Source organism: Nuphar pumila, chromosome 14 (assembly GCF_984573655.1).
Source record: "Nuphar pumila chromosome 14, dmNupPumi1.hap1.1, whole genome shotgun sequence".
Taxonomy (NCBI): domain Eukaryota; kingdom Viridiplantae; phylum Streptophyta; class Magnoliopsida; order Nymphaeales; family Nymphaeaceae; genus Nuphar; species Nuphar pumila.
In genome coordinates this window covers 11,680,230-11,707,374 of record NC_143262.1, presented here as the reverse complement: position 1 = coordinate 11,707,374, position 27,145 = coordinate 11,680,230, and the positions used below count along the sequence as shown (strand labels likewise).

At 35.8% G+C, this 27,145-nt stretch overlaps 1 protein-coding gene across 1 annotated transcript in view; it reads right to left on the bottom strand.

The window, feature by feature from the left end:
- Positions 1-1,103: 1,103 nt before the first annotated feature.
- Positions 1,104-27,145, bottom strand: part of LOC149816387 (putative pectin methylesterase CGR3) — a 33,733-nt gene continuing 7,691 nt past the window's right edge. Inside the window, exons 6-7 of the mRNA XM_089988225.1 lie at positions 22,395-22,450; positions 1,104-1,573 (exon numbers count right to left, since the gene is read on the bottom strand). Coding sequence (XP_089844351.1) covers positions 1,427-1,573; positions 22,395-22,450 — 203 coding nt within the window. The 3' untranslated portion in view covers positions 1,104-1,426. The remainder of the gene's footprint in view (positions 1,574-22,394; positions 22,451-27,145) is intronic.

Below are 27,145 nucleotides of genomic sequence, written 5' to 3'. Positions count from 1 at the left end.
TTGTCTGTTTGGGAAGTAGGAATACGAGGAATCAAGGTTCTGAATCCTATGAAGTTTGTGGCAAAGCAATTGGTAGAACTGTGAAAATGAAAATGGTCCATACCAACCAATTCATTCCTTGGGGGATGAATTAAACAACATGATCTTGACCTGATGGAAGGAATCTCAAGTTGTTGTCAAGCAAGAGGATTTCTCTGAATTCCTTTCATATCCATTTTCCTTGATTTTTTCCAGCAGTCATTTTCACCAGTTCTTTTCAATTGCTAAACAGACAACGAGCGATGGCTGGGCTGTTGCGCCCATAAGCTTGAAAAGTGGTGCAGGAGGCAGCCTTTAGCTTTATGAGCCTTCCATTTTTAGAAGTCTCGCGTATTGTTCGGTTGCTCAAATCTTAAATCAACAGTGTCGCTACTCCCAACTTGAAACACAACACGAATAGAAGGGCAAGACATGCTTGGGGCTTTTGTTTGGCAAACCATAAAGAATCTGTTTGCAGGCTTGTCAAAGCAAAAGGACAAGTGATTAATTACCGCTTAAGGCAAGCATGGACAATTTTCCAATCTGAAAACACCTTGGAAGCTTTCAGTTAAGACTATAAATCATCACCCACAGATCATGCATGTTTCATCTACAATTTAGTTGGCCTAAACCAAGGGTGCCAAACGGAAACGAGAAATGAGGTTTTATAGGCACATGAGAAACGACCAGGAAACGGATCCAGAAGTGACCGAGAAAAGCTTAAGAAAAAGAAAAGCCTTGATAACTTAAACCAAACATTACGATGCTTGAGAAACACATGGGAAACATGTGGGAAATAGTGTGAGAAATGTGTTTCCCTTAGAGTGGGAAACACTTTTCCCATAAATTTTTTAGTGTTTCCCAAATGTTTCGAAGATGCAATGTTTATTGATCGGAAACGGTTTCCCATCCTCTTATAGGGTTTCCGATAATCCTGGTCTAAACTACATTTTTTTTTGTGGTTATGTGCTTGAAAGGAGGCACACTGATTCCCTGAAGCACCGGTTGGAGACTACTCTCCAACCTCGAAGCAAGTTAAGCCAAATTAACAAGGAACGCTCAGCACTGTTGAAAAATTGAGCATCTTTTAGGCGACGTGCCATATACGTCTTTAGATAATCTCCCGTGAACAAATCCTCAACCGGGACTTGAATACAAATCCTGTCCTCTTAATAATTCTCTAAAACCACATACAAGCATTCCTCTTTGGACTGATACAACCACTAATTAAATGCAGACCTATTTACTGGAACGCTAAAGCAGAGGAGGCCAAATGCAAAATGAAAAAGGTCTGCCCAATGGCTGGCCTCCCTCATCCAATGGAATCAAGAACATCATTAGAATCAATGAAGAATTCACAAAATTCTTTTGATAAGTGGAAGCATTGTTCCAGCGCCTGCTGTTGAGCCTAAGGTGTGAGATGAAAGATCTGGCAACTGGGTTTGTAAGACCTCTTTGCTGCAGCCTGCTCAATTTTTTTGGCAATCACTTCATTATCTTGCAAACCTGTCTGCAAAAAGTAGCGTATCCACCAGGATTGGCTCCGGAGTTTGGCCTGCCAGATAGAACATATAAGGAAATCAAACTGAAATCGGCTATATCTGATCATTACTGTAACACAGACATGCGCCAACTTTTTCATATACACAAGCAACTTGATGAGCAACCCCAAAACAAATAACTACCTGCACATCAACTGGCAATAGAAACCAACATCAAGCAACATTTTCATTAAGCCGTGTACGAAATGAATGATGTTTTGGGAATTAACCAAAAAAACACTATTCCTTTCTCCACCTTACCTTGATGCATTGCAGCATTGTGGCTATGTCACCTGGGTACGGGTGCAGGTGCAGGTATGACACAGCAATTCTAAAAAATATGGGTACAGGGACACGGCTAAATATATACTGAAAGTTATATATTATATATCTAAAATATATATTATATATTGAAAATATAATACATAATATAATATAATATAGGACACGGCAAATGCCATGTCCAGGTACCAGTACCCGTGTCGACATGGGTACGGCACCCAAGGTGCCATGTCGCGGTAACATAGCATTGTGGGGACTTGTTTCCTAACAGTAAGAGCACAGTCACCAATCATTTGGCAAAGCAGATATAGAAACTTGACAAATATCGACTGTTTCAAAAGGCATTATATAGAAAGAAGGGCTCGGTACATTAACAAGCTCTGGTGTGGCGTGATTCAAACGTTCAAGATCTTGTGTGTCTGAACAATAGTGAGGAACTTATCTCTTTTTATTTTTCCCTATTTTTAGTTATGTGACATAGATATGACCATCATACGCATATGTTATGTCCATGTTTACCCTACTAGACTCTCTTTAATGAAATCACAACCAAAAGAACACTCACAATACCGCTAAGAGCATACAAGAAAGTGCTTAAGCACAAACCCATAAAGGCAAAACACTAACCATTAATAGACAAACACAAGGCCACTAAGGCACACTCACAATGACTCACAATAGCACACAAGAGAACACAAACAATATAAAAACTAATACTTTATTCACTGTTAATTGCTTAAGAAAAGCACACAAGAAATATGAGAGAAATCCCATATATATAGACAGCAAAGGGAACAAGAGGGCTAGCTTAACTAGCCGTTGGGCTAGTCCCAACGGCTAGAAAGAGAACAAAAATAAAAAATAAAAAAATAAAAATTGTACAAAAATGCCCCTAATGGGCATGACCTATTATAAATACAAAACAGAAAAATTCATAGGAATCCTAAGAATATATATAGGGTAAATATTGACTACTAATGAAGGTATGAAACTAATGAGTAAAAATCACTGTTTTCTTCAAAATTTTCTGATTTTTTGTAGAGCAAATGTTGCAGATGTGATTTGCATGGTTTGTTTAGTAGGAAACTTGTTTTGAATCATGTGATTATGACAAGTAATTAGGTTTTTAAAGGGGTCCAAAAATCAACGGCCTACAATGTGCCAAAATTTTATTACTCAAAAGATCACATTTTTACATCAGAAAAACATGATCCAAGGCTTGATCCTTAGCAAACAAACCATGTTAAACAACAGATCACATTTTTACATCAGCAAAACATGATCCAAAGCTTGATCCTTAGCAAACAAACCATGTTAAACACATGTATGTGGTTAGATTGAGTCGATACAACTTGCACCTATGATTTCTAACCCATTAGTTTTGTACCTTCATTAGTAGTTAATATTTACCCATATATATATATTGTTAAAATAGTATGTATATAATGACTGATATACGTATATTCTTTGGACTGCCCCCAAAGGTTATAATTCACTCCCTCTTGTAAAGCAAGCTTTTGAGAAACTTTTGTGTGAATACGAAATTCGTATCTATTGTTTTAGGCCTTGTGCCTCTTGTGCTATTGTGAAAGTGATATTTGTTATCTTCATTGTAAGACTGTTGTTGGTCCATTAGTGATCATTTTGTATTTGTGCACTTGTATAGCCTATTATTAGCTTTGTAATAAGTGCACTACCGTTTCATTACATGGTATAAGAGCAAGATTCTTGAAAAAGCCTTTTTTGGGGGATACTTTTATATACTTGTGATGCTACTCTTCATGATCGTATTCTTGAAAAAGCTTCCTTGTAATCTTACTTGCGGGGTGTTCTTCACGCTCGTGCTCATTATTTTTACTCTCCTATTCAAATTTTTTGCAATCATTATGGGAGAAAAAGATTTCGCCTCCGTCGTCACATACAAGCTCAATGAAAATAATTATTTGACGTAGGCGACTGCAATGGAGAATCACATCAAAGAAAAAAAACTATGGGACATTGTTAGTAGCTCCACTAATGAACCCCAACTTAAATTGACTAGAAGAAAAGGAGATCAAGTCAAAGTTTTGTCCGAAGAAGAAAAAGAAAAGGCTTTACAAGAGTACCAAGACAAATTGGAAGATTACGAAGCGAGCAACGCTTAAATTCTCTCATGGTTTATGAATACCACAGAATTTAAGATTACCACAAACATCATCAACTTCAAGAAGGCATGTGATGCATGGATCTTCTTAAAAAATACCTTCATTCAAAAAGATATGACTAGGCTATATTATCTTTGAGACAAGGTACGTAATGCAAAACAAGGAGACAAAAGCGTAAGAGATTTCTACGGTGTTTTATCTCCTATTTGGGATGAATTAGCCATGTTAGAACCCAAATGAGAAGGTCTGGCTATTGAAACGATAAAATCTCAAATAGAAAGATAAAATCTTTGCTCTTTCCTTTATGGCATCCGGTCGAAATTTGAGCAAGTTAGGTCATCTCTACTTCATAGGACCTCAACTCCTTCTATAAGTGATGCTCTTGCACAAATTTGCCAAGAGAAAACAAGACTTGGTATGCACAAGTCTAATGATGAGATCCTTGACATGGCAAGACCCGAAAACTTTGTAAAAACATACAAACCTTCTTACTTTGAGAGGAAAAACAATAGAGAAGGACATAATGGAGGAGGATACAAAGGCAAAATCATTTGTTATCATTATAAAGAACCGGGACATATAAGACCGGATTGTCCCAAATTCAAAAAGGTAGCCGCTTTAAGTGAAGAACCTCAAGATATCAAGAAAGGAGGCAATTTCAATTATTTGATAATTGCTCAAATAGCGAAGGTCGTCTCACACATTCTTAAAGTCACTTCTTCTACATCTGGCACCGCCATCTCCTCCTCTTCTTCTCCGAGTAAGTCTTCTTGGATTTTGGATTCGGGAGATTCATTTCATGTGACTTATAATGAATTTCTATTATCCAATTGCACCAATTCATACTTTTGATATGTGTCAACCGCCGATGACACTTCTTTAAAAGTCAAAAGTATAAGAAATCTCAAAGACACTTCAATTTTTTTTTGTTCCAAATGTGAGGGTTATTCCAAAACTAGATTTAAACATTTTTTCAGTGTCTCAAATTTTCAATAATGGGTGTAAAGTCTTCTTCTCATCTAAGGCTTGTTGGGTGCAGGATCTCCAGTCAAGGAAGTTGATTGAGCAAGGTCATAGGAGAGGAGATCTCTACTATATGAATTTTTTTATGTTTACCGAAAAAACTCTTTTTGTAATCAAGTCAAAGAACATGGATTTAGAACTTTGGCATAAAAGATTAGGACACCCAAGTATATCCAAACTATCCATTTTCCATTTTTTGAAAAATTTTGTAAAGATAAAAATTTTGTATGTGAAGACTGTATATTTGAAAAAATGCAAATGATTCCTTTTGAATCAAGAACCTCTTCATCTAGTGAAAATTTTGAATTAGTGCATTCGAATGTATGGGGTCCCTGCTCCTGTCATGTCAAAAGGAAGATACTCATATTATATTACATTCATAGATGATTTTAGTAAACATACTTGGAGTTTCTTCCTCAAACTTAAATCAGAAGTTTTTTCGTGCTTTAAAAACTTTCATAACCTTGTTAAAAACTAATTTAAAACAAATATTAAAGTCTTCCGCTCCGACTTAGGGGAAGAGTTTCTTTCGAATGAATTTCAATCATATCTAAAAACTCATGGTATTATTATACACCAACGATCTTGTCCAAGGACTCCTTAAAAAAATGGTATTTCCGAAAGAAAGCATCGTTACATTATTGAGAATACTAGAACCCTTCTTATTTCAAAAGCTATTCCAAAACAATTTTTTCACTGACCCCAATTGTTTTGGGATGAAGGCGTAGTTGTTGTTGTTGTTGTTGTATTCCAAAACAATTTTTGGGCTGAAACTGCACTCACCGTCGTATACCTAATAAATAAAATGTCTTCTCAAGTTTTGGAAAACAAATCTCCAATTGAAAGATTTTTTAAAATTTCTCCTGACTTGAAAAGACTAAGGATATTTGAATGTAAGTGTTTTATGCTTCTTGAAAAATATAACAAACTCTCTCCCAAAGCCATAAAATGTGTCTTTCTTGGATATGCCAAAAATAAAAAAGGTTATCGATGCTATAATAAAACAAATGACAAACTCTATGTTTCTAGAAATGTTACTTTTCTTGAAAAAGAAAATAGATTTAATTTTGAAAAACCCAAGAAAGAAACTGAGTATGCCTTTTTATTTGATTTATTACCTAAATCAAATAATGAAATTGTTAATGACATTGAAAATTTCGAGTCTATTAATGACTCTAGTGAAGAAAGAGAACCATCCCAAAATCTCTTACAATATTCTAGACGAGATAACTGGGAGCATCTATGTGCCTTTGAAAGCTATAATCAATCAACAAATATTGAGGAAACTAATGTTAGAAGATCTGAACGAATTCATAGGCCTCCAACTAGTTTTGTGTCCTATGAATCTTTCTCTCCAAATTATAGGGCTTTCCTTCTAGCTATCCATTAATATCATGAACCATCTAACTACAATGAAGCTAAAAACATAAAAGAGGGGATTGAAGTCATGAAGATAGAATTAGATGCACAACATAAAATCCATACCTGGACAATTCAACCTCTTCCCAAGAGAAAAAAGACTATAGGATGTAAATGGGTCATTAAAATCAAAACAAAAAGTGACGGGTCCCTAAAAAGATATAAAGCACGATTAGTTGCAAAAGGATACTCTTAGAAATATAGAATAAATTATGAGGAAACATTTGCCCCAGTAGCCCGTATGACCACAGTTATGACTCTAGTTGCAGTAGCGTCTATTAGAAAATGGCCTATATATCAATTAGATATTAAAAATGCATTATTAAATGGAAATTTAAATGAAGAAGTGTACATGGATCCTCCTCCTGGTTTTACTATTGAAAATGGTATGGTTCTTCGACTTCAAAAGGCTTTGTATGGGCATAAGCAAGCCCCTAAAGCATGGTGTGATCGGTTTAGTAATACTGTATTGAACTTTGGTTTTAAATCCTGTTACACTGACATGCTCTATTTGTAAGATCTACAGGTACCTCACTTATTATTATTCTTTTGTATGTTGATGATATGATCATCACAAAAAATGATCCGAAGAAAATTAAAGAAATTAAAATTATGCTTAAAAAATCTTTTTGTATGATTGATCTCAGTTTTTTGAGATATTTCCTAGGGATTGAAGTAGCTTACTCGCCAAAAGGATACATTTGATCTCAAATCAAGTTTGCAGCAGATATTGTTGCACGTTCGGGAATCACTGACATAAAGTGTGTGGATACACCTGAGGTGATAAATGCAAAAATGAGAGATAAAGACGAAGTATTATTAGATGATCCAACTCCTTATAAGCAATTTATCGGATCATTAATGTATCTTTCTATTTTTAGACCCGACATTGCGCACGTTGTACACAATGCAAGTCAGTTTCAACATACGCCCACATCGGTTCACATTAGTACAGTATTGAGAATAGTTTGCTACATCCAGAAAATTATTTCTAAAGGGTTATTCTTATCATCTTCCTCATCTTTAAATCTTATTGTTTATATTGATTCTGACTGGGGAGGAGATCCCAATAGTTTGTGTCTTTTTAGGTGATTCCCTCATCTCTTAGTGATGCAAGAAAAAACAAAAAATGGCATTATCCTCCATTGAAGTTGAGTATAAGGCAATAGCTACAACAACCACCGAAGTTGTGTGGATGCGAGCATTACCTTCAGATATGGGAGTTGATATTTAAGAACCTTCAAAACTATGCTGCAATAACAAAAGTACCATATACATATCCAACAATCACACCTTTCATGATCGAACAAAACATATTGAGATGGATTATCACTACGTTTGTGAAGAATATTTGAAGGAGACAATTACTTTGCCCTATGTTCAATCTGAGTTTCAGACTGCAGATTTTTTCACCAAAGCCCTTCGTCTACCAAGATTCTTGTATCTTAGCAAACTTTCGATGATCTCACCGTAAGTTTGAGGGGGAGTGTTAAAATAGTATGTATATAATCACTGATATATGTATATTTATAACTGTGTATATTTATAAATATACATATATCAAGGGTATTATGGTCATTTCATGTATAGTATTTTAGCACAGTCCATTAGGGACTGAAATGTAATTTTTTTTTTTTTTGTAATTCGGTATAACCGTTGGGGGTGGTCAGTCCAACGATTGTTGGACTGCCCCCTTTTGAGCACAAGTGAAGCTCTATAAATAAAGACTCCCTCCCTCTTGTAAAGCAAGCTTTTGTGTGAATACAAAATTTGTATCTATTGTTTTCGGCCTTGTGCCTCTTGTGCTACCGTGAAAGTGATATTTGCTATCTTCATTGTGAGATTGTTGTTGGTCCATTAGTAACCATTTTGTATTTGTGCACTTGTATAGCCTATTATTGGCTTTGTAATAAGTGCACTATCGTTTCATTATATATATATATATATATATATAATTTAACACTCCTCAAACTTATGGTGTGATAACCAAAAGTTTGGCAAGAAGAGAGATGAAACAAGGTGAAGGTAAAGTTTTAGTGAAAAAATGTGCCAACTGACATTCGGACGTCACATAGGGCAACTCAATTGTTCCTCACAAGTACTCTTCTCCAACATAGCGGCAGTCCATCTTTATATGCTTTGTTCGTTCATGGAAGGTAATCGTTGTTTGCAATACAGATATCACTTTTGTTGTCGCAACACGTATTCGAAGGACTAAAGATAACGACTCTCGTACTCATATCTTTGAAAAGACTTCTCAACCAAATAATTTTTATAATTGTCGTTACCATCACACGATATTCAGCGTTTGTAAGACAGCGAGACCTTTTCTTGCTTATTGCACCTCCAAGATATTAAAGAGTCCCCTAAAAACACACAAAATCCAGTAGTTGAGACTCTATCATTAGGATTTCCCTCCCAATTTGCATCAATATAAGCAATTAATTCCAAAGAAAAAAATCTCTTTAGTTATAATATTTTTATATTTCTGACTACCCTCAAGACGACACTCATATGCACCGCAGTTGGTGCATGTTGAAATTGGCTTGCTAAATGGACAACATGAGCAATGTTTGGCCTTGTAATGGACAAGTCAATTAGGACTCGATCAGTTGTGGATATGATGTTGGATCTTCGAGAAGAATTTCATCTTCCCGTCTTACTTTTCAATTGACAACTTCCAACATGTCTACTTTTTTGTCATCTGAGATCCTTGACTTGCAATAATATTTGCAGCCAGCTTCATTTGAGATAAAATATATCCTTTGGGTGAGTAAGATACTTCTATACCTAGAAAATATCTCAAATAACCAAGATAAGACATGTCAAAATGATTTTTAAAGATAATTTTAATTTCCTTAACTCCCTTTTTGTCACTTCCTGTAATAATTATATCATCTAAGTATAATAGAATAATAACAATGTTAGAACATGTATCTTTGACAAAAAGAGCAATGTGAGTATAACAAGATTTATAACTCAAATTCAACACAACATTTGTTAAATCTATCATACCAAGCTTTAGGAGCTTATTTAAGCCCATATAAAGTTTTTCTCAAATTAAGAACTTTTTCTTTCTCGATCTCAAGGAAGATTCATATACACTTCCTCATTTAGGTCACCGTTTAAAAAGGCATTCTTAGCATCAAGATGATAGAGAGGCTATTTTCTAATAGATGCTAAAGCAATAAGAGTTCATACACTAGTCATACATGAGTGCAAATGTTTTCTTATACTCAACACCATACTCTTGAGAGTAACCCTTGGCTACTAATCTAACATTGTTTCTCTTTAAAGATCCATCTTTTTTAATCTTAACCTTATAAACCCACCTACATCCTATAGTCTTTTCCCTAATAGGTAGTGATTGAAGAAGGACTTTGGCTTCATTGTAGAAAGAAGGATCATGATAATGGATATAAGGCAACCTCTATACTTAGGCACAAATGACTCATAAGATACAATTCTATCGGAAGGCCTAGAAGTATGATTGAATTTTCTAATGCTAGGTTCTTTGGGTGTTTGATTTTGAGGGAAAGATGAAGACACCGTGACTTTGAAAGTACGAGTTGAAGACGACTTAAGAAATTGTTGAAGAACCTCTACAAGTTTTGTTGATGGACATATCCTTAAGATCACTTTCGTTTTTGTTTGTCTCACTCCCTTCTTGGATGATTCTTTAACGGCTATGTCACAGGGATTCGGCCAACAGGGTGTCGCACTGCGTCGACGTGACGCGACCCGGGTGCAGGTGTGGCACCCGGTGCGTTCAAGCCGACCCTGGGTGCGGTCAATGAACCCAAGGTCATAAATGTTCAAATCTGGACTCGAAAAAAAAATACGATGAAAGGGGGCTAGGAGGGGGATTAGGGCAAAATAATTAATCCCCCCCCCGACACCTCCCCTTCTCCTCTGAGTCCTCTCCTACTCCTTTGACGCTCCTTTAGCGACTGCATGTGCAAGGTATGTCTCTCTCTCTCATCTCTCTGAATTCTACGCAAGTCGGCAACCCAACCTTGCAAGTTGGGTTCTATGCTGACAAACCCAGACCAGCAGGCTGGGTTCTGCACTGTCAAACCCAACACTGCAAGGTTGGGTTCTATGCCGACAAACCTAGCTCAGCAAGCTGGGTTTCGCGCTGACAAACCCAACCCAACAAGGTTGGGTTCTGCGCGTGGAACCCAACCCTGCAGGAGTGGGTTATGCACTATTGAACCAAGCATTAGGAATTAGAAAACCCCCAAAAAAAATCACTAGCATATGCTCTATGTTCATGGATTGAGATTTTAGAAAAAAATGTCAAAAGCATTAGAAATTTTGTTGTCAACAACCATCATGCTAATGTCATATTTAATAGGCATTCTAATCTAAAATTGTTGAAAGTTGCTGAAATACGTTTTGTGTCCATCATTATGATGGTGAAAAGAATTAAGTCAGTCAAGAACGCATTGGTTAACATTGTGACTGATGAGAATTGGACATTCTATCATGCTGATGATATTGTCAAGGCTCAAGAAATTAAGAAATTCATCGTTGATGATGAGTTTTGGGATAAAGTCTTATACTTCATTGAGTTTACGCAACATATTTGGAAAATCCTGAGAAAAGTTGATAAGGATGAGCCCATGCTTCACAAAGTTTATGAAATATAGGATAATATGATAGAAAAAATACAAGCAATTTTCAAATATGAAGAAAAAAATCCTACATTGGATGATTCAGAAGTTTTTAATCATATTCATTCAATTTTAGTCAGAATATGGGATAAGAGAAATACTCATTTGCATTGCATGGCACATTCTCTTAATCCCAAATATTATGCAAAGAAGTGACAAGAAGGTGGTGTTGGTCATATCCCTCCACATTTAGATCCAAAGCTATCAAGGCATAAAAATATATGTATAGCACGACTTTATCGAGAATCACATATTCTAAATCAAGTCACACAAGAGTTTAAAAAATTTACATATTCGAGGTTATATGGACATACATTAATAGCGAAAGAGGAGGAGAATATGGATCTTATCACATGGTAGTCAACATATGAATCAGAAACACCTCTTCTTCAACGTCTTGCATTGAGATTGCTATCACAATCAACTAGTTTATTTTGTTGTTAAAGAAATTGGAGTACATATTCTCAAATCCACAACATGAAGAGAAACAAACTCACCAACAAGCATGCAGAGGATTTAGCCTATGTTTATTTTAATCTTCAATTACTTTCGCGAACCAATGAGGAATACATGTACTAATTGCTCTCTTAATCAAGGTTTTAAAACTCGCCGAGTCAACCCAGTGACTCGGCTCGGCTCGGACCTCCAGCGAGTCAACCCGGCAAGGTAAACTCGGTTTGCGAAGACTCGACTGCGACTCGGCATTGACTCGGCTTGACTCAGCCGAGTCACGAGTCATACTAGACTCGGACGAGTTCTGGGCACTTGATTAAAATTCTTTCAATTTAAATTTTTTTCTTTCTCTATTGCATGCTTAAGAATGTGTCATATTTTATTGAATGAAGGATTTCTTAAGGGACTTGGAGATGGAAGTTGAAAACATTGAAGAAGTTAATCTTATTGATGATGAAGGTGGTAATAGAGTTGAAGATGCAAGAGAAAATGCAACTACTAGTACTCCAATTCAGCCATTAATTTCTACTTCCAACTCAAGAATTGATTCAAATGAAGTTCCAAATAATAGCACTTCGCCTCTATTTGAGATTTGACTCTTGACTTGAGATATCATATTTTGCAAAAGTGGATGAATTGTGGATGTTTGAAATTTGATTTTTGGGGTATCAATTTGGTGATAAACTTTGTCTGTTACGAAAACCGCGAGCAAAAAACAACCGAATGAAACAATAAACAAGAATGATCAAACCAAACATAGCAAGGACACACATTTATGTGGCAAAACCTCCCCTCCAATCCGAGAGGGAGTAAAAAACCATGACTGCCCAGAGGAAAAAACTTTATTTCTCTTTTCCGACAGTTACATGAGAGAAAGAAAAGAAAGAATTTATACAAGGCAAGGGCGACAGCCCTAAACCTAAATAAATTGGGTCTGATCCATAAGAAACCGGGTCTCAAACATAAGCCCAAGAAAAAATTTCTTCTGGGGGGTGTTGCCCCCTTGGACCCCCACCTGCTGAACGCGCAACGGGACCCATTGGACCCCCGCCTGCTGAACGCGCAACGGGACCCACGTTGGGGGGGATCCCCCAACCACCCCCTCCCTCCAGAAAAGGAAAAAACTTTGAATCAGGCTCCACAACTCATCATTTGTCATTGTGTTATGATTATTAACTTTAGAGTTATGAACTTTGTAATTGTGTTATATGACCATAGGCCTTATGCTTTATACTTTATATTTCTTACTTGTACAGTTGTACTAGATTGTAGTGAATGGTTTACAACTTTACTCAACATCTTTAGCTTATTGATGCAGAGCAGGAATGGACCTGGATCCATACAGCGTAACCCAAGCTGAGGACTGGATCTACACTCTGGGAATTGGTCCCAGAGCACAACAGGAAGAAGCTGGGTCCTAAAACCGTAGATGTTGTCTTTTTGAGTTATGTAGAGAACAGCTATGCCTACAAGTTCTTAGTAATTAAGTCTGAGATATCTGGCATAGATGTAAACTCTATTGTTGAATTTCGAGAAGCTACATTCTTTGAGGATGTATTTTCCATGAAAGTTGGTGTACCTCAGAATCTTTCTTCTATAGATATACCTTCAACTTCTGGTTTTCATCCCGTGATTTTATTTCTTTTCTTCGAAATAATAGAATAGGAAGAAGGGTGTCCTGCCCCCACACCCCTCAACAAAATGGGATTGCTGAACGAAAACATAGACATAAGTGCCATGAGTATGCTTCATGACAGTCATCTCCCTATCAACCTATGGACAGAAGCCTTTCATTCTGTCGTGCATGTGATAAGTAGACTGCCCATGGTTGTTCTGGAAAATAAGTCTCCTTATCACTGTCTTTTTAGAGCTCATCCTAGTTATCATGATTTGTGTGTCTTTGGTTGTGTTTGCTATGTGCATATTGATCAATCTTTGAGAAACAAGTTTCAGGACAAAGCCCAGAAATGTAGGTTTGTGGGATATGCAGATGACTACAAAGGATATAGGTGTTATGATCCCACCAACAAACGTATCAGAATCTCAAGAAATGTTGTCTTTGATGAACAAAATTTTGATGACGGAGGTGATGCAACGAATATGCCAACTGAAGTTTACTATCCTTGGTTGAGTTCAGAACTTTTTGTTGACTCCAATGAAGCATGCTCCTCAGATTGCGTCCAGCAAGAAGAAGAGAGTTTTGAAGACACTGGGAAGTCGAGATCACAGAATACAGAAGAAGTACCAGGCAGATACAAAGGCATTCTCTATTCTAGACAGAGACCGACAGCATCAAGCCATTCAGATCATGTCTCAGGTGGCAATCTGACTCATTCTCGTACTCCTGAGGTCAGAAAATCAAACCGCATACGACATCCCATTGACAGGTGGGTTAGCTATAACAACTTCTCATTGGATTTTCAACTCTTCTTAACTGCTCTCAATAAGGAAGATGATCCCACCATGTACTACCAGGCAGTCACTTCTACCAAGTGGGTAGAAACCATGAATGATGAAATGCAAGCCTTGCATGAATGTGGAACCTAGGAAGTTGTTCCCAGACCACTTGACAAAAATGTTGTCGGATGTAAATGGGTCTACAAAATAAAGTACAAGCCAGATGAAACTATTGAACGATACAAAGCAAGGCTTGTGGCAAAAGGATTCACTCAAGAAGCAGGGCAAGACTATGATGAGACCTTCAGTCCGGTTGTAAGAATGGGAATAATCTGAATTATTATTTCCTTGGCTGTTGAACATGGATGGAAGTTGAGTCAGCTTGATGTAAAAAATGCATTCTTACATGGGGACTTAAAGGAGGAAGTATACATGAAGCAACCCCCTGGGTATCAAGAACAAAATTGTAAAACTCATGTGTGCAGGTTAAAAAGAGCTATCTATGGTCTGAAGCAAGCATCTCGCTCATGGTTTGATAGCTTCTTGCTAGAGATTCAGAAACATGGATTTTCACATTCCATGCTGGACCACTCATTATTTATCTTTAGAAGTCAGACTTTGAGCACTCTGTTATTAATTTATGTCGATGATATTGTCATCACAGGAAACTCTGCGACCCACATCCAAGAAGTAAAAGGCTTACTAGGTCAGAGGTTCAAAATGAAGGATCTTGGAGTTCTACGTTATTTTCTTGGCGTAGAAGTTGATAACCAAGCTCATGGCTTGACCCTCACTCAGCACAAGTACATCGTAGACGTTCTCAGCAAGGCAGGCAAGCAAGACTGCAAACCTCTGGGAACTCTGAGTGTGCTTCATCAAAAACTTAGCGCTCAGGATGGAGATCTGTGTGATGACCCCACCAGGTATCAAAGCATAATAGGAATGTTACAGTACCTCACATTCACCAGACCTGATATTGTTTATTCAGTCAATCAAGTGTCTAAATTTATGCATGCGCCACGTACTGGACATATGGAAGCGGTCAAGAGGATCCTTAGATATCTGAAAGGGACTATTGGGGATGGATTGATATATTCACCACAGTCATATGGCAAAGATGAGCACGGACTCACTGTATATTGTGATGCAGACTGGGCAGGAGATCCTGATGAACGAAGATCTACATCAGGATATTGCGTCTTCATCGGAAAAAATTTAGTCTCTTGGAGCAGTAGAAAACAAAAGGCCATCGCTAGATCAAGCACTGAGGCTGAGTATAGATCTATGACTACTGCTACTGCCAAAGTCACATGGATCAGGCATCTACTAATCGAAGTAGGAGAAAAGATTTCCCACACTACTTTGCTATGTGACAACCAAAGTGCTATCAACATGTCATTCAATCCAATACATCATAGTCGTGCCAAGCACATTGAGATCGACCAACACTTTGTGAGACAGAAGGTTGAAGAAAAAAAGATTGAGCCTGAGTTCATAAATACTGAAAGACAAGTTGCAGATCTATTTACCAAAGGGTTAACAAAGGATCGTTTTTGAATGCTTAAAGGCAAGTTGTTCATGGTCCAAAACCATGATCAACTTGAGGGGGGGTGAAAAAGGTGGAAAGGATCCATGTCGATCCATGGATTGTGTACAGCCATGTAACATATCCATACTTATGTATTGTAACCCACTTAGACTGTCGGGTCGGGATACACCAGACCCGGATCCATATAACTCTATTGTAACATTATAAAAACACCTTTTAGGTCACGATTCTAAGCATGAGAAAATAGAAAGCGTAACAGCTGAAAAAGGCCTTGTGTTTCTTCTCTCTCTCTCTCTCTCTCTCTCTCTCTCTCTCTCTCTCTCTCTCTCTCTCTCTCTCTCTCTCTCTCTCTCTCGCTCTCTCTCTCTTTTCTCTACAGGTGAAAAACTTTCAGGTAGAACCATCTTGTTCTCATCCTAGACCCATTGAGTCTAAAGAAGTGACTGAACCTAGAAGGAGCAAGAGACCACGGATTTTCAAGGATTTGGGAAGTGATTTTATCACTTACCTTATCGAAGATGATCCTCCTACTTTCCGAGATGCAATGGCTTCACCTGAAGCAAGGCATTGGAAAGAAGCCATAAAGAGTGAAATGGACTTCATTGTCTCTAATGGTACTTGGGAATTAGTTGACCTCCCTCGTGGTAGTTCCACTATTGGGTGCAAATGGATCTTTAAGAAAAAGTTGAAACCAGATGAATCCATTGACAAGTACAAGGCAAGACTGGTTGCCAAGGGGTTCAAACAAAAGGAGGGAATAGATTACTTTGATACATGTTCTCTGGTTATCCGGATGACCACAATTAGGGTGTTTATTGCACTGGCTTCCATTTATGATCTCTCAGTCCATCAAATGGACGTGAAGACTGCCTTTTTGCATGGCAATCTTGAAGAAGAGATCTATATGGATCAAGTTGAAGGTTATGTGGCTCTTGGAAATGAAAACAAAGTTTGTAGACTTGTTAAGTCAATATATGGACTAAACAAGCCCCTAAACAATGGCATGAGAAGTTTGATAATGTTATTTTATCATTTGGCTTTGTTGTCAATGAATCTGATAAATGTGTTTATTGCAAAGTTAAAAGTGATGGTTGTATCATTTTATGCTTGTATGTAGATGATATTTTATTGTTTGGTTCCAATATGGGAATTGTGAATGAGACAAAGTCGTTTCTTAATATTAAATTTGATATGAAGGATATGGGTGTTGCAAATGTGATTTTAAGCTTAAAGCTGACTCATTCAGCTGAGGGGATAGTCATTTCTCAAACTCACTTTGTTGAGAAAGTACTTGAGAAATTTGGCTATAACCAAGGAAGATCTGTAGCAACTTCATATGACCCTTTTATTCATCTTCATAAGAATACGACTAATGTCCTTGTGTCATAATTAAGGTATTCCCAGATTATTGAAAGTTTGATGTATCTTGAAAATTGCACGAGACCGGATATTTCGTTCTCCGTGACAAAATTATGTAGATACACAAGTTATCCAAATCACACTCATTGAAAGGCATTGGACAGGGTACTTAGGTACCTGAAAGAAACTATTTTCTTGAGTTTGCATTACAAGAGATTCTCTGTCATTCTTGAGGGATATAGTGATGCGAGCTGGATAGCCATGAACTCTGAGAGTTATGGAGTAACAGAGTATTTATTTATCTTGGGTGGCGGCGCAATCGCTTGGATATCAGTAAAACAGACCATCTTGTCACGGTCTACTTTTGAGGCTGAGCTCTGTGTTTTAGATATCACAGGATTGGAAGTTGAATGGTTAAAGAGACTTCTTGAGGAACTTCCTTTAATGAGCAAACTAATTCCTGTTATATCTATGCATTGTGACAATATAGCTACAATTGCAAAAATCAAAAGCACAAAATATAATCAAAAGCAGAGAAAACACATCCAAGTCAGAATAAAATCTGTAAGGGAACTGGTGTCTCAATTAGTGGTTCCTGTGGACTATGTTGGATCCAAAGAGAACACAGTTGATCCATTAACGAAAGGACTAGATAAGTCATTAGTCCTAAAATCCAAAGAGGGGATGTGACTGAAACCCATCAGTAGTTCATCTATAGTAGCAACCCAACCTATCTGAGTGGAGATTCCACAAAGTAGGTTCAATGTGGTAATAACAAGCTGTAGGGTGAACTGGATACCACCTTATTTATGGGATACTATGTATTTGTGTTTGTTCCCCTGTTTACTCTGGAAAGGTGTTGTAGCTGCTAATTAAGGAAGAGTTAAAACTCTGAATGGGTTCAAAGCCTTATAAGCGAGATGGTAGCAGTGCATCTCTGGAGAAGCCCACCTATGTGAGTGTGACTGTGTGGCCGCAGTTTAAGGAATTGGGTTATTCCTGAAGTCATTCATGAAACAGGATTCGGTCGCATGGCCTTTAACGCGACATCCCTAAAGATTACAACCAGAACCTTTATCATGTTGTTGCTAATAGACACTCCTACACCAAAGGTTCAAGTTCAAGACTTCAGTTCACTTCATTCCTGTGGGGGTAAAGTTAGTCAATTAAGGTAGTGGTTCAAACCGGAAGGTACCATTACTGAAAGCATGATATGTCCTGCTGCAGATTATCCCATCTTGCATCTTGGTTTCCTCCCGTTTTCATTCTTTGAATTTGTGGGGGAATGTTGGGTGTAAGAAGAGGTGAGAGAGAATTCAAATGAAGAAAACGTGAGTTCTTTTACTTTTTGGAAAAGGTTTGGACTTGATGAGCGGGTCCAATCCAGATATTGGTTCCAAGACATGGGGAAGAGGTCTCGTTGCGTGCCAATTCCAGATCATGAGCCCAGAGAATACGGGACGGACAACTCCAGATCCAGCAGCACACCGGAGTGGCATCGGGTTCGGGGCCGGACCCGATACTCGGATCCAGCCAAAAGCCTTTAAAAAACCCTCTAGGGTTTCGTGCGGAAGGCAGAGAATATTCAGAAGTGCAGCCGCTTTTCCCTTTCAGCAGTTTTTTTCCTGTTTCTTTTTTTCTATTGCCTATTTCCTTGTCCTTTACACTTATTCAGTTTTATTATCAGTTCCTTATTCATTGTTCTTTGAATTTGCATTGAAATAATAAAAAGAAAACAAGCCTCACCGAGTTATCGGTGGGCATTATTCTCTACTTCTGCACATTGCACGATCGTGAGGATCGTGCCTTCGTCAGCCATTGTCAACGATTGTGAAAGTGCACAGTCGTGTGGGTCGTGTTTCTCACAGCCATCATCAAGGATACGTGAGGGCTGAAGACTGCGTCAGGTGGTCGTGCCTTCACTGCCATCAGCAAAACACGTGAACGTTGCATCACTTATCATGTGATGATTTCTAAATTTTCAATATATTAAGAGTTGGTACATAAAAAAAATAGAATTGTTGTCACTCATTAAATTTGCAGATTACATATGATACAATACGAGTACAAATTGGAGTAAAGACTGAATAGCGAAAGTAGATTGCTGAAATGCATTGCAGATTGCTCAAGTATGGTTATCTTTACTTTAGTTTTTACTTTTACTCTTGTAAGTTTTTAACTTAACTTTAGTTTAGGGCTTGTTTCTATTGAAATATTGAATTATTGTTTTGCTTGGTTGTTTGATTTCTTGCTATTAGATGAGTAATTATAAGTTAGATATAGTTTTACTTGGTGTTATTTTACTTATTAATCAATTAAACTAGTAATTAAGTCATTCTACAAACCTTTATATGTTTAAATGACAATTTATATATTGTTTTTCTTTTAAAATCAAAAGTTAACAAAACCCGGTCCGAGTCACCGAGTTGACCCGCCGAGTCACGAGTCAATAAAGAACGAGTTGAGTCCCGAGTCACTGGGTTTTAAAATCTTGCTCTTAGTTATTTGACTATTTCTTAGTTTATTCATTTAAATATGCAAGTATTTAATATTTTCAAATTGAGTTTGTAATGAAGACAATGATCATCCAAATTTTGAGATGTAAACCCATTAGAGGGAGAGCATGATTTCAATATTACAAGCATGGATTCAATTGAGCCTACTCTTCCTTCTTATAATGAAATTGATGATAAAGAAGAAAATTATTAGGATCATTACCTCATCGTCATATACATTGTATAGGATATACTTTTGGTATGTAATTATGCATTGTTTGCTTCTTTTATTAGTAAAATATATAATTTACTTCTTTTTTGCTTTACTTGTTTGATTATTTCTATAATATATTTAGGTTGATTTAATTGTGGTGTTAATTTTTATGATGAAGAATAGAATTATAGATTGTTAATTTGATTTATTGTATGCATGATGAATTGATGAATTGATGATATGATAATTGTTTTTTAATTCATTAGTGTTATTGTTAACTGTTAAAAATTATATATATAATTTTATATATATATACCCTCCCGCACCCCCGCACCCAAGCTTTTTTAAAGTGCCGCACCCACACTTATGTGACATAGCATATATTCAATAAAAACATATTTTTTATCTTTCTTGTGTTGCCATTATTGGCTCTTGTATTGTCTCATCGTGGACTTGTGCTTGTGCATTTTGTGATTGTGTTGTTATAAGCCCTTAAGAGGCATTTGTTTATATTTTTCGCATACTTCATTACAAATTCTCCATGTCGCCGGCCGACATAAGGTAGTTGGAATAGTTGAGCTTGAATGTAATCATCGTCATGGGTTCCTTCTTGGTCATCTTTGGAGGAGAGAGCTACAAGCAACATAGCTCTTGAAGTAGCCACAACCACGAGTCTCGAGCAAGTACAAAAGGATAGGCTTTGAAAACATGTAATCAAATCACAACCAAAAGAACACTCATGATACCACTAAGAGCATACAAGAAAGTGCTTAAGAACAAACCCACAAAAGACAAACACTAGCCACTAACGGGCAAACACAAGGCTACTAAGGCATTCTCACAAGAGAGCACAAACAATATAAAAAATAATATTTTATCCATTGTTAATTGTCTAAGAAAAGCACACAAGAAATATGGGAGAGATCCCATACATATAGAGGGCTAGCCTTTGGGCTAGTCCCAACGGCTAGAAAGAAAATAAAAATAAAAGAATGTACAAAAATGCCCTTAATGGGCATAACCTATTACAACAAAAGATAAAGACAAAAATGCTCCTAATGGGCATGACCTATTACAAATACAAAAATTCATAGGAATCCTAATATATACATATGGGTTAATTTAATATTAAACTAGTTGCGTTTGACATCAGATGGATTCACCCTTATTAAAATAACTAAAATACCCTTGAAAAAATGGTATTTTTTAAAATGCATAGTTATTTTTTGGGCATTATAGGTCTTTTGAACTTGGAGGGAATTGAAAAGTCAAACACGTTTTCCAAAAAAAGTAACTTTATGAAGCCATCAAAGTTACCTTTTTTACCTCAAAAAGTAACCTTGAATTTTCAAAAATGTCATTACTTTAAGGGTGTTTTAATCATTTTAATAAGGGAATCCATCTAATGTTAAATACAACTAGTTTAATGTTAGATTAACCCTATATATATACATATATATAAAGTAATTATACAATTTAACACTCTACATGGTTACTTTCCATTTTTTATTATGATAAAGGAGAAGATTATTCTTTTTACCAAACATATACAGATCAAATCACAATCTTATAATCTTATAATAAGAAGAAATCTTTCTCAATCAATCCCCTTGTCCCTCATTCTTTGAGAATTAGAAAGGACCTTTTTGAGTTTAAATTTGTCCATTTGGAATCTGGTTCAACATGGTTGCCTGTCTGAGATGCATTGCCACCATTAAATCAAAATTACCCAAAAAGGCAAAGTAAATGCACCTGATTTGCAGGGAACATTCAACACACTTGAACAATGTGAACTACACTGAGGAATAATGTTTCTGTTTTGTTTGTATGCTTAAATAATGTGAAGTATGTGGAGACAATGTTTCTTTTTTGTTTTGCTTCCATTACAGTCTATCTATGTATAGAGAACTGTACATTTAAAAAATGGAAATATGAACATATAAATCCATATCATGCAACGAAATAGCAATATAAGCATATTATAAGCACAAACATAAAATGAAAAACCCCCCAACACACCAAGTGGAGGCTGATGCAAATCTTACAAGACAATGTAATTAGGTATAACAGCATAGATGCTGCATCTCAGTGGTCTGAATAGAAGATAATTATTTGTCATTAGAATGAAATGAACTCCTCATAGGATTCCCACCTATGTTACTTGGACAGTGACACGGGCGTTGGTGTTGGACACGGAAAGAAGTGTCGGACACAGCATGTCTTAAAAAACTAGATACTTGGACACGGCAATATATATAAGAGATTTAAAGAATTATGAAAACAAAACCATAAAATATAAAATGCACATTCCTTTCAAATTTGTAATTTTATCCTTGATAACTTACAGTTTTATGAACATGTAAGATTGTAAGTACAAAAAGTCAAAAACAAATCATCAAGACTAATAGGAGTGTGAATGTGTGATGGATATACTTCCTAGATAAGTATCTTCCACACCCTAGAATAGTCTACACTTCCATGTTTAACAAGTGTCCATAAAGCGGGACACCCCTGTCCTTTATGCAAGAAACTAGACACTCGTGTGGACACTCCTTGAACACGGTGTGTCCAAACACAATTTAAGGTGTCAGACATCCAACATGCATGTCCAAATTTTTGGATACTTCTAATTTTAAAAACAGCATGTCGGTGCCGTTTCCAGGAGTGTTGGTGTCAGTGTTGGAAAGTGTCTGACACCGACACTTTAGCTTAGGTGAAGTGTCAATGTATCATAGATTCCCACTAACGACACATAGTTTGAATAGTTTAATAAAAAAGAAGCAAGATAAATAGATAAAGAAACCATTACAAAAAAAGAACTTACAGGTCTACCAAATTTCGATACTTCTGGTCCTTTAGCTCTGTGATGACCAGGATAACCTTCATAAGAAAATTTCAAAGCAAAAATTAATCAAAGAAGAAAGTCAGGTGAATCATAATTTATGTCTATGAGCTAAATTAAACTCCTCAACTGAACACGCATTATCCAACTAGTGCAGTAATGCTACACTGAGATGTTGGGAGCCAAAGACCTATTAATCTTTTCAAATAAAATGACATGAACAACAAAAGCGTAAAGATGTATTCACTAGGGAACTTGCATTTTCCTACCTACCTGACAAAAGTGCTGTGTGAGACTGTCCAGAACATAAAAAATAAACCAGATAAAAATAAATCATAACAAGACCAATTGAAATTTTATAAAACTTTATAAAGGCAAGTAAGGTAAAAGCTGTCAAACATGCCATATGTTATCACCCTAGATGCTCCTCCAAGCAGCTTCTGGAAACTGAAGCATCTTCATCAGCAATCAGGATCCACATGCAGATGTAACAGGGACTTGAACAAAATCCAAAAGTCAAGCAACATTATGGAACATATAAGAATTCTAGGAAGTGCAGGATTTTATGTAGCACATGCTTATGTAGAAAGATGATTGTCTAATCAAATCATATACTTGTTAATTCTGATGATAACTAAGGGTCTTCCCACAGGTTTACTGCTTGCCTGGCTGAGGGAGGCATATCGTTCAATGTATCTGTCCCTTGAAGGAGCAATTGTAGGCTTAGAGTCTACGAAAGATGCTCCTTGCATCATGAATTGATATCATCATAAATGAATACTCCTCAACAATGAATAATAATTTTAGCATTAGGAAGAAAACTAGCCTACAAATTATATTCCACTTTACTGAATCGAATAACATTATCAATACACAGAACAACTTAGGTCACTCGTGCTATGTCCACTGTTCATGAATTGGAGTCATTAGTGGCTCATAGCCAGAACAGAATCGCATGTCCTGCAAACTAGTGATTCAAGAAATTAAGTTCATTTGTATCACAATAGCATGGAAGGATGAGAATGAAGTCCTCTATTATTATAATCTCTAGGCGATTATCAGTATCTTTTGTAGAGAATTAGCTCTAGCGACAAGCAACAGAAAGTCATATAGCGATTAATCTCCATACCAAATTGTTAAACACAATTTTGGTAAAAAAAATGAATGGCATTGTTGTTACTACAAGAGAATTGTGTAGGAATAACAAAAAATGTAAAATACGGTTAGAATACTGTTAAAATATGTGTATTATCGACATTTGTAATCTCGTATAGATTTATATTCATATATATATAGATATATATATATATGTATATATATATATATGAATATAAATATATATACTTTATTTCACCCAAAAGGGTATTTCTGTAAATTCCTGTTTTACGCATATTCCATTTTGGAATAATGCTTGTAATTTTTATTTTTATTTTTCTTTTTCTTCTTTATTTTTCTTCTTTTTCCCTTTTTTATTTTTTGGCTTTTGCGCCACATAGGGAGGCTCCCCAAAGAGTCGTTGGGGAGCCTCCAACGGTCACATATGTGACCGTTGGGGGCTCCCAACGACTCTCTTGGGAGCCCCCTTTGTGGCTCCTTCTTATGCTTATAAATAGGGGCTCTCCCCTTTGTATTAGTGCATCCTTGAGGGAGCTTATGCTCCATTGTAATGGGGTTTTTACCCCTTCTCCATTATTCTTCAATGATATGCAACTTATGACTTTATGTCATATTTTTCCCTTTTTATGGGTTTTATGTGTTAGCACATTATGTGCTTATGTTGTTTCCCTTTAATGGGTATATTTGCACTTCACGTGCATAAGTATGGGTTCATTATTGAACCCAATGTATTCCAAGTCACTTTCTAACATGGTATCAAAGCAAGGTCACGATGGGGTTGTCCTTTGGTGCAACGGAAAGCGTGTCGCTCAAGAAATGGTGAAGTATTAATTGCTCTTCCTTTTTTGCTTTGAAGTTATTCGGTATGTATCCCTTTTCTTAAAATATTATGCATTTGAAAATATGTTTCTTGCATATAGTTTGTTCGTTTAATGGTTATGATAGTTGAATTATGTCTTTTCACATTTCGTGTGCTCGTATATTTTAAAATTATCTCCCTCAAATTTGGTGAACTCGTTTGTTGTTCAAATATATAATTTGTGTTTATCGAACTACTCATCGCATATAATAGCAATTTATGTTTTTCTTTAAAATTACCTTCAATTATGTGAGATTTATAATTCTTACATAACTATCTCATGATTGACCTATAAGTTAATTTTTAAAATTATATATATGATTTCTTGCTAAAGTAATGATCTTTGCTTAAAATTTCTTAACTCTCATATGAATCCTAATTTGATTTGCGTTCCTCTTTTGATTATGAATTTTAGTGCATCTTTTGAAAAATTTGATATAATCCTTATATGAAAATCTCTCACATCTAAAAATCTTTGTTGAATCCTAAAGTAGTTCTTGTTAATGATAACTTATAAGAAAACTCCTAAAAGTTTTTTGTTTCTTTTTAAAAAAAAATTGTTTATGATAAACCATTAGGAAAGATTTTTTAAAAGGAATTTCTCACACTACATAGAGTGCATAGTTCATCTTTTGCATCCTTTTGGTATAAATGATTTCATTTTTCATCTTTATAAACTTATTGGTTTGTATTTTTCATAAGGTTTCAAAACCTCTTAATAATATCTTTTAAAAATGCCTACATTGACCATAATATGGTTTTCTTTGTCCTCAATTGCAATTGTTAAAGTTTGAGAATTTCAAGCATTGCTCTTTTTATAAAGTGCATACTTGCTCACTTTTGTATATTTTTTTTGTTTTGTGCACATTTGTTTCTCAAATATTTGCGCTTGTATGCATTCCCTCTTTTTTATGAAATACATGCCTTAGTGCATGTTTGTTTACACCTTGGTGTGTATTTGTTCAAGTATTGTATGAGTGCCTTCGTGCACATCTTTTATAAAGCCTTTTGTGCTCACATGTGTATTGTCTCTTCGTAGACATTTTTGCATTATGGAGCCTTTATGCACATTTATTTTTGTGAAAAATATAATGAATTTAGATATTGAGTCCTTTTTAAATCATTGTAAGTGCTTTTAGCACTTTGAATGTTTCCGCATATCTCATCACAATCAAAGGTTTTTTTAAAATTGTTGTATGGGATTTAATCCCAAATTTATAAATTTTCAAGTGTTTTAAATATTCATTCCTTGAGTATTGTGTTAAAGCCTTCTTTGTGAACCATTACGGTTCTTATGATTTCTTTGATTAAAAGCTTGATTGTCTTGATGAATTCTTTATGTTGTTGTGTTTATTGCTTAATAAGTCCTTTTTGGTATAAATGACTTGTTTGAAGATTAAGCATAATTTGTGTTTATGCAAAATTGTTGTTATAAAGCACATTATTGATTATTGGACCTTTTGATTCAATTTTTTAATCGGTCCTCTTTTCTTTGAAAAATGATTCCTTAAGTGTTTATTGCATTTTTGTGGCATTTATATTTTTCCATCACATGTCATTTAATGCATCTTTTATTTGGCCTTATTATTGTTATATTAGAGATGTTTGTTGAGGTGAGTTATGGGCACCTCGTGTTATATCATTTTAGTTTGTCCACCTTCCATATTATAGATGGTTGTTGAGGTGAGTTATGGGCACCTTGGGACTCTAAAATGGTTTGTTGTATGATCTCTAATTATGAGTGTGTCACTCATTTTTCTCTTGTGGCCATTGATATTATGGATGCTTCTATATAAATGTGATGGACATATGGTGTTTTAAAACCTTAAATGTTTTAAGGTATATTAAAAATCAAGGGTTTTGGGATTATTGCCCAACCTTTTCTTATTTATGAATCTTATGAGTGCATTTGCACATTTATGATTTTGTGTTCTTGTGATTTTGCACAAGTATTCTAAGTGTTCTTGGTGTGTGTATGTTCACACATTTGTTCTCAAGAATTTTATTTTATCGATTATAGTATCTTGTTGAAGATATTTTTTACATGCATGTTATTGTTATGAGAATTCATTTTAAAAGGAGTATTGTTTTATTCGAGGTTTATTTTCATTACAAGTTTATTGCCTTAAAAGTCTTTTCCTTTTATGCCCATTATCTAAGTGTCATCATATGTAGACAAGAATTTTATTACACCTTCATGTGTTTTTAGCCCTTTGTTGGTTTTTGCTCTCTTGGTCTAGTAGCTGAACATACTTGTCTTGAGTGTTTTTATATGTAGACAAGGCTAGTTGATTCACACCATGGTGTGTGATTTTTAGCCTATGTTGGCGTTTGTGTCCTTGTTCTAGTCGCTTAAGATGTATGCCCATGGTTGGCTTATTTCACTCATTTCAAGTGCTATCATATGTAGACAAGAGATGTATTATGTTTTAGCCCATGGTTGGCTTATTACTCTTGTTCTAGTAGCTGAACATACTTGGTTTTAAGTGTATTTTTTACGTAGACAAGAGATACTTTTTAGTCCATGTTGGCATGTATTCTCTTGTTCTTGTCGTAGATGCACTTATTTCAAGTATTATTATATGTAGACAAGAGGTTCTTTTACACACTTTTGTGTGTGTCTTTGGCCTTTAATGGCTTTATATTCTTGATCTAGTAGCTTATACTCTTGATTTATGGGTTTTGGAGGACTAATGAGGAAGATGTTTGTAATGGATAAACTATTGTTGAAATTTGCAAAATTTCATTCATGACTTGT